At 42.2% G+C, this 14606-nt stretch overlaps 1 protein-coding gene across 1 annotated transcript in view; it reads left to right on the forward strand.

The window, feature by feature from the left end:
* The window catches only part of GRM7 (glutamate metabotropic receptor 7), a 402867-nt gene extending 391744 nt beyond the window's left edge, over positions 1-11123 (forward strand). Inside the window, exon 10 of the mRNA XM_066596970.1 lies at positions 10088-11123. Within this exon, the coding sequence (XP_066453067.1) occupies positions 10088-10137 (50 nt within the window). The 3' untranslated portion in view covers positions 10138-11123. The remainder of the gene's footprint in view (positions 1-10087) is intronic.
* The last annotated feature ends 3483 nt before the right edge of the window (positions 11124-14606 follow it).

Consider the following 14606-nt stretch of genomic DNA (forward strand, 5'->3'; position numbering starts at 1 on the left):
ACATTCAATTCTAATTGCTCTGCAGAAAAAACGCAAAACGCAAAGAAAAAAAAATCGCCAGTGGGTGGGCGCCCTTAGTCTGCAATACCAAGCCTGGCCACTGGAGTGGGAACCGAGCTGTCTATTACCTGCAGAAATCAGCTCAGTGTATAAGCACACCAACCCAGTAAACAACTGATTGGTGGGGAACCCACGTAGCAAAATCTTGCTGATCTATTGTTAATAGGCTATCCTGGTAATAGGCCATCAATAGTTTATACCTGGGCACCCCCTTTAAATTAATCTCAACATCCCCTTTAAGGGGAACTTGTCACTAGATTTCATGCTACTAAATTGTTTGCAGCTCACTATCAGTCACGAAAAAAACCCTTCTAGTCAAGTATCTATATTGCACATTGGCTCTGAATTGTTTATGAAAACAAGTTTTTAAAAATCCTGTCTCATATGCTAATTAACTCTTAAGAGTCCAGTTGCTGTGCCCGAACCATGCCAGCTGCACCAAGAATTCTTTGCAAGTCAGTTCCTCTGCCTTTGATTTTTTAAGTGGATGATGTCTTCACCTTCATTTTTAATGGGACTGCTGGAAAAAGTGATTTTAAGAGATTGGTTATTTCCATGATTCCCATTGAAATAATTGCGGCAGTGCTGCGCATGCGCGAGAACTGCTCTACTAATCTCCATGTCACTGTGCATGGGTGTACACAATAATTGAGAAGAAGGGGACACAGGGTCATCGTTGGGATTGGTGGGCGTCTCAGCAATGAGACTCTAACCGATTAGACTGTTATAACTTAAACTGTGGATAGAATGTATGGTGGTACAATGCTTTAAGAGTATCACCAGCTGAAAGTGTAGGTACCATAGGGAAAGACGGCTGCTATCAGGCTCATGGAGAGAGGAGGACCAGTGATATTTGGTTTCACCTCCTTTTCTACTGGGTGGGTAGAAACAGTGTTAGACTCCCCTCCCCAGAGGAACCAAATTTCTCAAACAAGGGCATTGGCAAATGTCTTTAAGAGCTTTTCCATGGTAATTGGCGGAAGTGGGAAGATGCAGTCTACAGAAAAAAATAAACACTATACTCAACTCCTGCTGCTCCCTGCTACACTCTCCCGGTACTCCAGTCTTCTGGTCACATTGGTTATTCACCCCCATGAGCGCTGCAGCCAATAGGAGGCTGGGACATCACTGATGACATCCCATAAACCTGCTGGTGGCTTCTCCATTAGAAGCCAACGTGACAGGACTAAGGGCCATCACTGGGCCTTCTGGCTGTGTGATGTCACCTGTTGGATGTTTGGATCATTTTGATCTTTCCTATGGGGCACCATCTTTTATCTGTACACCACTGTCACCAAAACCTCACTAGAGACTCAAACAGTTAAAAAAACAGTTCATCTCCAGCCTCTCTGGCAGCCTGTGATTGACATGGCCACCACTGTCATTGTTGTGTCCCCTGTTAGTTTTCGACACATTTGTCAGACAATGTTTCCAAAGCTTAAATTGATAGAGTGAGAGCGGTGCAGCCAGAGAGGATCCACAGCTCTGCGCTCCCAACCGCACAATCGTCCTATCAATTCCTGTCTTCTTCCAGCTGTTGACCAGAATGAAAGCTCCGGAGCTGCAATCTCCATGAATACATTTCCGTTCTGGCTCAATAAAGGCAATAAACCCATCATGTCTAGGAGGGAAAACCGCCATAACATCCTCCCATCTGTTCGCTCAGATGAGCTCCAGGGGTCTATAGACTGCGTTCACTGACTATATAGGATGTTACATAGACCATGGCTCTCACATACCGCAGACCATCTTTCTCATCCTGCGCCCACTAAGTAATGGTTATCTCCAGCTGGAGGGAGCAGCGGGCCAAATAGCGAGGCCATGTCTCGTAAATGACCCTCCAAACATCTGTCCCTCTGCTGTGGGATCGATGGCAGCCTCTCCATCCCTCTCCATTGCAGGTGACTGATGCCAGTGTCATTACACCGCTCGCCCTTTCTGCTCCGGCTTTTCTCGCTGTGATCAGCCGCAATGTGCTTTCATTTTTAATTCTTGGGTGAATGTTTTATGACTAATCGAGAGTTCTGCCTGCAAATCCTGCGCTGCCTGGGAAGTTAGAGGCTGGATTTATGTCCTCTGCTGCCTGTGCAGTTATAATGTGCTTTATTACTCGCTGCTCCTTACTTACTCGGCACCCCCTGCTGCTAGTTTTAACCTCTGCTGTGCCAGGGAGCTAAGAGAAGGATTTCTTGGGTTACAGTAAAGAGGGAGCCACGTGGCAACAATCATTACCATGCTGAATTTTCTGCCCACAAGGGTCTGGTCTTTCCACGGCCCTTGGCCCGATTCCCCAACCCCTTATTAGCTACCAATGCAGTTCGTTAGAAGAGGGGAGTCCTGCGCAGGCTCCTGCCAAATAATTGGACCAATCCAGACAACACTACTGCTCTCTTAGCACCCCATAGCAGCTGCTTGACCTACCTGTATATGGTGTAGATTCCTGAAGCAAAGCCCTGGTTGGAATCTTCTTTAGAATTAACTTTTCCCCTACTGCACTTCTTCCTTGCTGTAATTCCATTGGACCCCATATGCCATGCTTTCAGAACCATGTACAGCAGATACTATCCACTCTCCACATTCAACTCCATTGACAGCAGATACTACTGTATCTGCTCTCTCCATTCAGAACCATTGACAGCAGATATCATCCACTCTACATTCAGCACCATGGACAGCAGATAATTTCCACTCTCGCCATTCAGCACCATGGACAGCAGACTCCATATACTACACACAGCCTTAAAGGGGTTGTCCCGAGGCAGCAAGTGGGTCTATACACTTCTGCATGGCCATAATAATGCACTTTGTAATGTACATTGTGCATTAATTATGAGCCATACAGAAGTTATAAAAAGTTTTATACTTACCTGCTCCGTTGCTGGCGTCCTCGTCTCCATGGTGCCGACTAATTTTCGCCCTCCGATGGCCAAATTAGCCGCGCTTGCGCAGTCCGGGTCTTCTTCTTTTATGAATGGGATCGCTCGTGCAGAATGCCGGCTCCGTGTAGCTCCGCCCCGTCACGTGCCGATTCCAGCCAATCAGGAGGCTGGAATCGGCAATGGACCGCACAGAAGCCCTGCGGTCCATGAAGACAGAGGATCCCAGCGGCCATCTTCAGCAGGTGAGTATGAAGACGCCGGACCGCCGGGATTCAGGTAAGCGCTGTGCGGGTGGTTTTTTTAACCCCTGCATCGGGGTTGTCTCGCGCCGAACGGGGGGGGGGGGTTTAAAAAAAAAAAAAACCCGTTTCGGCGCGGGACAACCCCTTTAAAGAGACCCTTTGACTACCTGATGCACACTATGCATTAAAAATTAAAATAAATCTTGGTATTTGTATAGCGCCAACTTATTACGCAGCACTTTCAGGTAATTATTACTTATTACCCCCCACCAAGCTGGGTTCTCATTTTACCGACCTCAGAAGGATGGAAGGCTGAGTCAACCTTGAGCCGGCTACCTGAATCAACTGGGGATTGAATTTGCAACCTTCAGGTCATAGGCGAGAGCTACACTCTGTGCCACACGAGGCTGCATTAATATGAATTGATAGCTCTAAGATACTACATGCTACTTTGGTTGGCCAAGACTGCTTATGTAAGCAGCATGTAGTGTCTTAGACTACTGATGCATACTAATGCAGATCAGGTAGTCAGACAACCGTTGCAGCCATCTTTGTTTCTCCAGTACCGCAGGGTCTCTTTAACTGTGTGCAGTCCATTTTTGTCCAAGTTCTCTACCTTCCATGTGTACTTTATGGTTTAGTTTCTCCAAATTTTCAATAGTTCTACTTGCAGCCAGTGAATGGAAACTTTCTTTTTTCTGTATTAATACTTATTTCACCAGAGCTTATTATGAGCTGTATGCAAGGTTTACATCCATTTTTGCATTTTAAAGGACTTATTTGCACAGGCGTATGCAGTTGTTGGGTGGAAATCATCTCGGACAGCACATGGATACAGGTCCATGTGCAGTCCGAGCCACAATGGCATTATACATTGCATATTTTATTCTCATCCGTGACATGCTGCACTTTTTTGCATAGACTGCAGGCCAGTGTAAAATATCAACTGTCTGAAAAGCCCCGTTAAAATTAATGGGTCCTTGTACTGTCCGTGTGCGACCCATTGTAAACATGGACTGCACAAAGACAAAATATGCAGATGTGTGAATAAGCCCTAACATGTGGGTGTCACGCACGTGTAATCTGTTTCTCATGTGCAGTAAAATAAAAGAAGGTGGCCTAATTGATCTCATTTAAAACTCTCACAGAAGTTAATGGGTGCATGAAAAACACATGCCATGCCAGGATATGCTGCAAATTTATTGTAAGGGCTTGAACACATGGACGTGTTTTAGTCTCGTTATGCAGCTGTGATAATTACATCCACATAACATGGCAAAATGAAGCTTTCAATTGTTTTGTTTCCACTAGATCTTTTCTTGGGTGTCAAAACTTTGCCTGTGATAAGACAGGACTTGCCCTATCTTTCCCGTACATAGTTGATGCAATGTGCAGGAAAGATAGGGCATGACCTATCTTCCCATATTTTTTTTATTTTCAAACTCCTGTGCTATGCCTCGGACTTTGAAAAGCCAAAAGAAGAAGAAAAAAAAGCCGTTCTTGCGCAACTACGCTCACCGCCATGTAAAACCTCCTTAACCCAGACTATTGATGCATTCACTTTGATGGGTCAGAATTCTGTCCTTTGCAAGCTCAGATGGAACATGGATGTTAAATTTGCCAGTTTGAACAGGCCCTTGTGTACCCATAATATGGCCGAGCGTCCTGACCCGTCCGTAGTGCTACTCACCCAAACTCTCTACATCATGGACATCTATGCTGCTTTGAGTTCAGGTCACAGTTGGGTCGGGACACTTGTCTGTATGACGGGTGATAAATCTGCCCATAATACACTGGTGTGAACGTGGCCCTAGGCCCACCTCACAAAAGGGGCTGAAGTATATTTACAGGTGTATTTGCGCAATAGGCTTAGTATTTTTGTACATGTGTGTGTGTATATGTTACTATATTTTTTGCATGCATGCCCTGCATATTTGCACATGAGACAAACAGACCAGCATGCTCCCATTGATTTAAATGGGCAAATATTTTTAATTAGTTTAATATATGCTATTTTTGTGAGCAATATGCGCAAAAACAGGACATACTGCGGGTTTTTTTGTGCAACAGAAATTCACTTGCAAAAAATGTATTTTAACCCATTGAAATAAATGGTTTTTATTCACTGCGTAGTATGCTGCGCAAATGTGTTTGTGTGAATAAGCCCTTAGCTGAAAGTGCACCCTCACCTTGTCCTGCTAACATGGCTGCAGTTTTTTAGAATGCATTATTGGCACTACCATGAGATACCCCTGTTCCCACTGCTAATTATTTTTTGTCTACTATGAGTCCGTCAGGCAACAACTCAACAGGCATCTCACTCACCCAGCCTACAACTTTGGTAAAGCAATGTTCACCACTGCTGTGACTTCTGACCTCTTCCCTGGCGTCTGAGTTCCTGCACGCAGATGCCGGACTGTACGCAGCACAGACAATCAGGGAAGGTCAGGTCTCACAGCTATTATGATTAGTTCCGAACCACAGCTGCAGGCTGGGGGAGTGGAATGCTTGTTGGGTTGCTGCTGAGCCAGATGCCAGTAGGGGGAAAACACTATTATGACTGGAGCCACTATAGGGGAGGTCACTATGACTACTGGGGTAACTATGGAGGCAGTACTACTGGGGCCACTATGGAGGCCACTATTACGACTGGGGGCACTAAGGGGGACACTATTATTACTAGGGACACTATGTAGGTCTCTATTAATACTGGGTAACTATGGGGGCAATACTACTACTGGGGACACTACTACTACTGCAGCCAATCTGGGGGACACTATTATTACTAGTAATATTATGGAGGTCACTATTACTACTGGGGCCACTATGGGGGCCACTATTACGACTGGGGCCACTAAGAGGGCCACTATTATTACTAGGGACACTATGTAGGTTGTTTTTAATACTGGGGTAACTATGTGAGCAATATTACTAATGGGGTCACTATGGGAGACGCTAGTATTACTGGAGCCACTATGGGGGTAATATTACTACAGGGGCAATTATGGGGGGCACTACAATTACCAGGGCCACTATGGGGCTCACAATTACCACTTGAGCCATTGTAAGGCACACTATTATTACTGTGTCTATTGTGGGTGCCACTATTACTACTGGGGCCACTATGAGGGTGATACTACTAATGGAACCACTATAGGGGGCACTATTATTACTGGGACCACTAAGAGGGTCACTATTACTACTAGGGCCACTATTTGGGACACATTACTTGTGCCACAATAGGGGTCACTATTACTACTGGGGACACTGCTGCTCTGTCACTTCACACATGCTTCAATGCTTCAAACGCATCTTGGGTATCGTGTATTAGCGCTTTCATTGCCTGCAAAATGAGTGTTTTTACACCCATTTCACACTTTGCCTCAGGCAGCATAAAGGGGTGCTGATACATTCCAACAAACGCTTAGAATAGTAGATTTGTGTTTGGCTCACAGAGCCTCATCTACACTGATATACTGTAACAACCAGACTGTTGTGTGACAAGGACAGTGACACTGAGGGCATCCATTTAAACCTGAGAAGGTCTCTGATTGGCTGTCAAGGTCACTACTTCACATTTGTCGTAGAATTCCACCCCGGATACATTTCATTTATTTAAATAAACACTTGAGCTATTTCGAGTTCATTATTTCGTTCAGGAATGGACGTCCTCTAATGCTTATTGATGTCTCATGTAGCTTTATTTGCTCCTTAAATGCTGCGGTTTGTATTTACTTCCTGGCAGTTAGATGCCGAATCGTAGCCTGTACCTCACTATAGTAATAGAGCAGATAGACAATTTGTGGTGATGTAACTTAATAAGAACGCAGATGAATGACATCACCCGCCCAGCCGGAAAAGCATTCCCATCCGAAGAAGCGGCTTCATTTATACAAACCTCATTACATGGCCTGCTGTAAAAGAGACAGTACAAGGACAATCTGCTGCCGGTACACATGTAGTACTCAGCCAATGGCAGTCTACAGGGGCAGTTTTATAGCAGTTATATTCTTGTACATAGGAGGCAGTATTATAGTAGTTATATTCTTGTACATAGGGGGCAGTATTATAGTAGTTATATTCTTGTTCATAGGGGGCAGTATTATAGTAGTTATATTCTTGTACATAGGAACAGTATTATAGTAGTTATATTCTTGTACATAGGGGGCAGTATTATAGTAGTTATATTCTTGTACATAGGGGGCAGTATTATAGTAGTTATATTCTTGTACATAGGGGGCAGTATTATAGTAGCTATATTCTTGTACATAGGGGGCAGTATTATAGTAGTTATATTCTTGTACATAGGGGGCAGTATTATAGTAGTTATATTCTTGTACATAGGAGGCAGTATTATAGTAGCTATATTCTTGTACATAGGGGGCCGTATTATAGTAGTTATATTCTTGTACATAGGGGGCAGTATTATAGTAGTTATATTCTTGTACATAGGAGGCAGTATTATAGTAGTTATATTCTTGCACATAGGAGCAGTATTACAGTAGTTATATTCTGATGTATAGGAGGCAGTATTATAGTAGTTATATTCTTGTACATACGGGGCAGTATTATAGTAGTTATATTCTTGTACATAGGGGGCAGTATTATAGTAGTTATATTCTTGTATATAGGAGGCAGTATTATAGTAGTTATATTCTTGTACATAGGGGGCAGTATTATAGTACTTCTATTCTTGTATATAGGAGGCAGTATTTTAGTAGTTTTATTCTTGTACATAGAGAGCAGTATTACAGTAGTTATATTCTGATGTATAGGAGGCAGTATTATAGTAGTTATATTCTTGTACATACGGGGCAGTATTATAGTTGTTATATTCTTGTACATAGGAGCAGTATTATAGTAGTTATATTCTTGTACATAGGGATCAGTATTATAGTAGTTATATTCTTGTACATAGGGATCAGTATTATAGTAGTTATATTCTTGTACATAGGGAGCAGTATTATAGTAGTTATATTCTTGTACATAGGAGGCAGTATTATAGTAGTTATATTCTTGTACATAGGGATCAGTATTATAGTAGTTATATTCTTGTACATAGGAGGCAGTATTATAGTAGTTATATTCTTGTACATAGGAACAGTATTATAGTAGTAATATTCTTGTACATAGGGGGACAGTATTATAGTGGTAATATTCTTGTGCATAGGAGCAGTATTATAGTAGTTATATTCTTGTACATAGGAGCAGTATTATAGTAGTTATATTCTTGTATATAGGAGGCAGTATTATAGTATATTACTGTATATAGGGGGCAGTATTATAGTAGTTATATTCTTGTACATAGGGGGCAGTATTATAGTAGTTATATTCTTGTACATAGGGGGCAGTATTATAGTAGTTATATTCCTGTACATAGGAGCAGTATTATAGTAGTTATATTCTTGTACATAGGGGGCAGTATTATACCTGTTATATTCTTGTACATAGGGAGCAGTATTATAGTAGTTTTATTCTTGTACATAGGGGTAGTATTATAGTAGTTATATTCTTGCACATAGGGGGCAGTATTATAGTAGTTATATTCTTGTACATATTGAGCAGTATTATAGTAGTTATATTCTTGTACATAGGGGACGGTATTGTAGTAGTTATATTCTTACACATAGGGGGCAGTATTATAGTAGTTATATTCTTGTACTAAGAGGGCAGTGGTATAGTAGTTATAGTCTTGTACATAGGGGACAGTATTATAGTAGTTATATTCTTGTACATAGGGGGGCAGTATTATAGTAGTTATATTCTTGTACATAGGGAGCAGTATTATAGTAGTTATATACTTGTACATAGGAGCAGTATTATAGTAGTTATATTCTTGTACATAGGAGGCAGTATTATAGTAGTTATATTCTTGTACATAGGAGGCAGTATTATAGTAGTTATATTCTTCTACATAGGGGGCAGTATTATAGTAATTATATTCTTGTACATAGGAGGCAGTATTATATTAGTTATATTCATGTACATAGAGGTCAGTATCATAGTAGACATATTCTTGTACATAGGAGCAGTATTATAGTAGTTATATCCTTGTACATAGGGGCAGTATTATAGTAGTTTTATTCTTGTACATAGGGGTAGTATTATAGTAGTTATATTCTTGCACATAGGGGGCAGTATTATAGTAGTTATATTCTTGTACATATTGAGCAGTATTATAGTAGTTATATTCTTGTACATAGGGGACGGTATTGTAGTAGTTATATTCTTACACATAGGGGGCAGTATTATAGTAGTTATATTCTTGTACTAAGAGGGCAGTGGTATAGTAGTTATAGTCTTGTACATAGGGGACAGTATTATAGTAGTTATATTCTTGTACATAGGGGGGCAGTATTATAGTAGTTATATTCTTGTACATAGGGAGCAGTATTATAGTAGTTATATACTTGTACATAGGAGCAGTATTATAGTAGTTATATTCTTGTACATAGGAGGCAGTATTATAGTAGTTATATTTTTGTACATAGGAGGCAGTATTATAGTAGTTATATTCTTGTACATAGAGGGCAGTATTATAGTAGTTATATTCATGTACATAGGGGCAGTATTATAGTAGTTATATTCTTCTACATAGGGGGCAGTATTATAGTAATTATATTCTTGTACATAGGAGGCAGTATTATAGTAGTTATATTCTTGTACATAGGGGCAGTATTATAGTAGTTATATTCTTGTACATAGGGGCAGTATTATAGTAGTTATATTCTTGTACATAGGGAGCAGTATTATAGTAGTTATATTCTTTTTCATAGGGGCAGTATTATAGTAGTTATGTTCTGTATATCACATTACTGATGTGTTATGGCCTTTAAATCTTTTACTCATTTGATTGCCTACATTTTATTGGTTTCTCACATGTTTCCTGTTTTTTTCTTCTGACAGGCCCAGCCACAAAGAAAAAATACGTCAGTTATAACAACCTGGTGATATAGGCGGCCTACTCATCTGTGATGGAAGAGGCAGCAGCTACATTTTCATTCCTGCGTTGTGTGGTGCGGCTCGCTTCTTCTCTACCCCGTGCCTCACTCAAAGCGGCCAATCATGGGAGGAGAGGAGCTGCTGGAATATGATGGTGCACAGCCCTTGAGGACTGGGGAAAGCTGCTTTATCCAAGCCATCTGAACTATTCCTGGCTTATATCTCAGGGGCCAGGACCAAGCGATGAGCGCCCAGCCCCGCGTGAAGCAAGTTTGTGAGCGGGCCTTACCAGGGCTCTTCCGCCTATTTTGGGGACCATCAGACTCAGATCTTTCTGTACAGAACTTTTTGCATACAAACTCTTACCTTTTCATATCCAACTTTACTTTCACCATTTGGGGAGCTTGATTTGCTCGGGGCCCCTCTCTCTTTCTCTCCCCAGCAGCTAGCACTTCAGAGACCTGGCTTCCATATTGTCACTCATTTCCTATGGATCACTCATTTCTTTTGGTTTTCCATATTTTTTCATATTTTGTCGTCCAGTTTTTTTTTCTTTAAATTCCTTTTTCATTTCCAAAAAAAACAAGGTTTTTAAAGACCAAAAACTGTGTGTGATACGCAGACCGTTCCTAAGCGTGATTGGCTGGCAGGATCTGGTTATGTGATTGGCTGATACCCGGGGGTCTTCTGTCTCCGAATGCATGTTATCTCTCTCTTTCTCTGCATTTTTTTTTCTTTTTCTGTCGGGGAATTCTGCTGTTTGTGTTTGATTTCTTTTTATTTGCCCACGGCCGGGGGGTTCAGTTGACAGGAAGTGGGTTGAGGTGTGGCCAACATTTTAACCCGCCTCTAAGGATCTGTCCGAGCCTGATCGGTGAGGGCCACTCCGTGGACTCAGATGTGACAAAAAGCATGTATGTTTTTTACTGTTTGTAATGAGTATTTTCTGCTTATGTGCCAACCTCGTGAGACACCCTCCCCAAACTGCCCTGTGATATTGTCAGAGAATGTATTAATTAAAGATTTTGATTATCTTTTCTACTTTACGTGTGAAAGATTTTGGCTTTACTCATAAAAGGTAGAAAAATTGTGAAGGGATGGGTATAAACAAACTAAGGAGTGATGCAGGTGATATTCACTAAGTCCCTGTTTGGAATTACCTTTTCGAAGGACCAAGAAGTGCCAGTGGTGGGCCATCCAGTTGGGGTTGGAGAGTAACCACATTTTTGCTACTTGCATTTTCCAGAACTTTGAGGTCATGTTGACTTATACCATGATGGGCCGCATCCCATAGCAGGATACAGGGTACATGGCAATACCAAGATCCACCCTAGAGTTGTCTATTGGGAGTGGGAGTAATGATCTGGAAGAGCGGAGGACAAGGGAAAATTATGACGGGAGTGAGAAATAGCCTAATGCCATAGTTAATTGTCATTTAGTAAAGGAGTTGTCCAGTTGTAAACTATTAATGGCCTATCCCCATAAATCCTAAATAGTCACTAAGGGATTAAACTTGATTGAGGAGATTGTTGAGGGTACAGAAGAAGGGGACCTGGTTGTCTTGTTTCAGTCAGCAGATATTGACATGCGACTTTCATTAAATATGCGGCTTAAAAGCCTCCATTGGACCTCAGACGTTCTGTACAATGGTTTACTGGGTTGCAAGAAAACAGAAAGAAATTAGGATTATCAGGTCTCATGGCGTTGCATGTCCTCTCAGGTCTTCCCAGTTTCTCACATGTCCTTCAAGTTCCTCCTCTGTCCCCCCATATTCTCCAAGGTCTTCCCATGCTCTCCCATGACATCCCAAGTTCTCCAAGGTCTTCCCAAGGTTTTTGTTAAGATAATGCTGAAAAAACGAGAAGATTCTGAAGTTTCCTAGCAGACATATTGACATTTCTAAATTTGTACTTCCTGTCCACGACATCCAGGGATGTGCACATTTTTGCAAGCAAAGGTTATCTGCTGCAGTGTGTCTATTATAAGGGCTTCTTCACATGGACGTGTTTTAGTCCTGTTATATGACCGTGATAATCACGGCCGTATAACGGGAGGAAACAAAACCATTGATTTCATTGGTTTTGTTTTCATTAGCCGTATTCTCTCCCATAGTATTAACGATTTGCCCAATCTTTCTCGCACGTATTTAATACTTTTTAAAACTTGTGTGCTATGCGTGGAGTTTGAATGGCTCGGTAAAAAGAAAAAACACGGGTTATGCGCAACTACCCTCTGTAGCTGCGAGCATAGTGCCTCTGTGTTTTTGCCCTTAATAAAAATAAAGCAACTTTGCAATCTCAATTAAATCTCTCCTACCACTTTGTGTCTCCAGCTCCTATACAGGTCTATGCGTCTCCATGGTTACAGCCTACAAACAATTCCTGTGTGGTCGGATCTTGGAGTCTTGTATAACTCCGCGCCTTCTGTCCTTTTCTTTTGCTACCTAAATATAGTATACTGTAAGATGAGGCAGAGGGAGCGAAATAACATAACTGTAGGATCAGACTACACAGAGTTAGTTTGTAGTCGCTGACTAAGTGGCATGATTTTTTTTATTTCTGATGCATTGGAGGGAACTTATCATGAGGGGAATTTTTAACCCTAGTGTTTTGACATCTTTTTTCCTTCTCCAGTTTAAAATTTTCCCTTCTCCTCCCCAAAAAGGCGCACCATTAACTACAAGTCTGGCACAACGCCAGTAATCAATGTGCCTCCTTTTAAGCTGTGCCTAATTTGGTAATATATGTGCACAACTTGGTTAATTAGGTGCATCTCTGGCTGCCCCAGCTAGAAGCGCCCCAAGCCTTTATGCTACCTGAGGGTAAGTGAGAAATGCCCCCCCCCCCCCCAAGAAAAAAAACACTTCTTTTACAGGCATTGAAAGCGCCAATACACAAGGTACATAGCACATATTCGAGCTATTGAGCCTTGCCTGAAGTGACAGAATAATAGCTCCCCCAGTAGTGGCCCACATTGTAAGTTTACCCTCAAGTGGTACACCTAATGGTACATTAACAAGGTCCCTATTGCCTAAATAGTAATAGGGACCTTGTTAAAGGTCCCAATAATAATAGTGAACCCCAGTAGTGGCCCCAATGGTAATATTGGCCCCTTATGGTTTCAGTAGTAATAGCGATCCCCCTAGTGGCCCCAGTAGTAACATCCTCCCCAGTATTGACCTCTGGTCAAGTAGCAACCCGGCAAGCAGTTAACTCAGAACCGCTGATTTTGGTATTTTCCTTGTTCGGCTCCAAGGACAGAGTGGAGCGATGCAGATGTGAACGCAGCCTCTCCCTAGACCCCTCTCTGGACACACTGCCCGCCCGTGATGCTCCATCAATAACGTGACCGATTAATCGTGCCCTGTGACCGCGCATATACACAGGGGAGCACATTGTGCCAAATGTATCAAAACCGTACATGCTGCGTAATGTCGCACATTTCTTCCTCATGATCCCTGAAAATTGGCCCATGTTCAGGATAAGTTTGGCGCAGCTTTCAGCAGCCGTCACTGGCGCCATTTTTCTTGTGTATTCTTCTTTATTCTGTCATTCATAGTTGCTTCTTGTTGGTTTCTGCAGCACGCGATCCTGCGGTGACTGATGCGTTATGACATTAATAAGTTCTTTCATTACCAGCGCACGGCAGAACAAAGATGACTCTGCGCCGCCTGACGAATGTTTACAGACATGAAGTGCTTTGTTCTTTGTCCTTCGCTGTACCCTACCTGCCTCCACCAAACTCTACCAAAGATTGGCATCCCACTGAAATCAGGACGCCGCGTCTCCAGTTTGAGGATTAACACTCTCCCGAGGCTTCATTGGAAAGTTGAAATGTTCGCTTTAATTCAAAGCCGTCCGTCAAGAAGATCCGCGGGCATTAAAGGCGCCGAAGTAGCAATGTGCAGAAAAACAAGAAGTGCAGCCCGAGATGGAAACTTCAGTGTCAGGGCTGTGTGCAAGAGCCACGCCAAACTGCAGGAGGAGACCAAGGTGACACATGGGGACATCTGATATCTGGTGACATCAAGGGCTCCTGGTTTGATGTTCAGTGCAAGTTTGTAAAAAGATGAAATCGCAACAATTATGAATGTTTACAAACACTGAACCAGCAGGGAGCAGCACTGAGACATGGGGTGTGTAGACAGAGAGCTAATCAGATGCCAGCAGAACTGGGAATGCAGCTCTGGAGGTGACTGAACTATACAGACAGGATGTAGCAGCAGAACTGTGAATACAGCTATAAGGCGACTGAAGTATAAATACAGGATATAACAGCAGAATTGTGAATGCAGCTCTGACTATGATTGGAGTATAAGAGCTGATATAACTGCAGAATAGTGACTAAAGCTCTGGATGTGACTGGAGTATAAGATATTATATAACAGCAGAATGGTGAATGCAGCTCTGTCTGAATGGAGTATAAGAGATGATATCACAGCAGAATAGTGACTTCAGCTCTGGATGTGATTGGAGCATAAGAT

Source organism: Eleutherodactylus coqui, chromosome 3 (assembly GCF_035609145.1).
Source record: "Eleutherodactylus coqui strain aEleCoq1 chromosome 3, aEleCoq1.hap1, whole genome shotgun sequence".
In the NCBI taxonomy this organism is placed as follows: domain Eukaryota; kingdom Metazoa; phylum Chordata; class Amphibia; order Anura; family Eleutherodactylidae; genus Eleutherodactylus; species Eleutherodactylus coqui.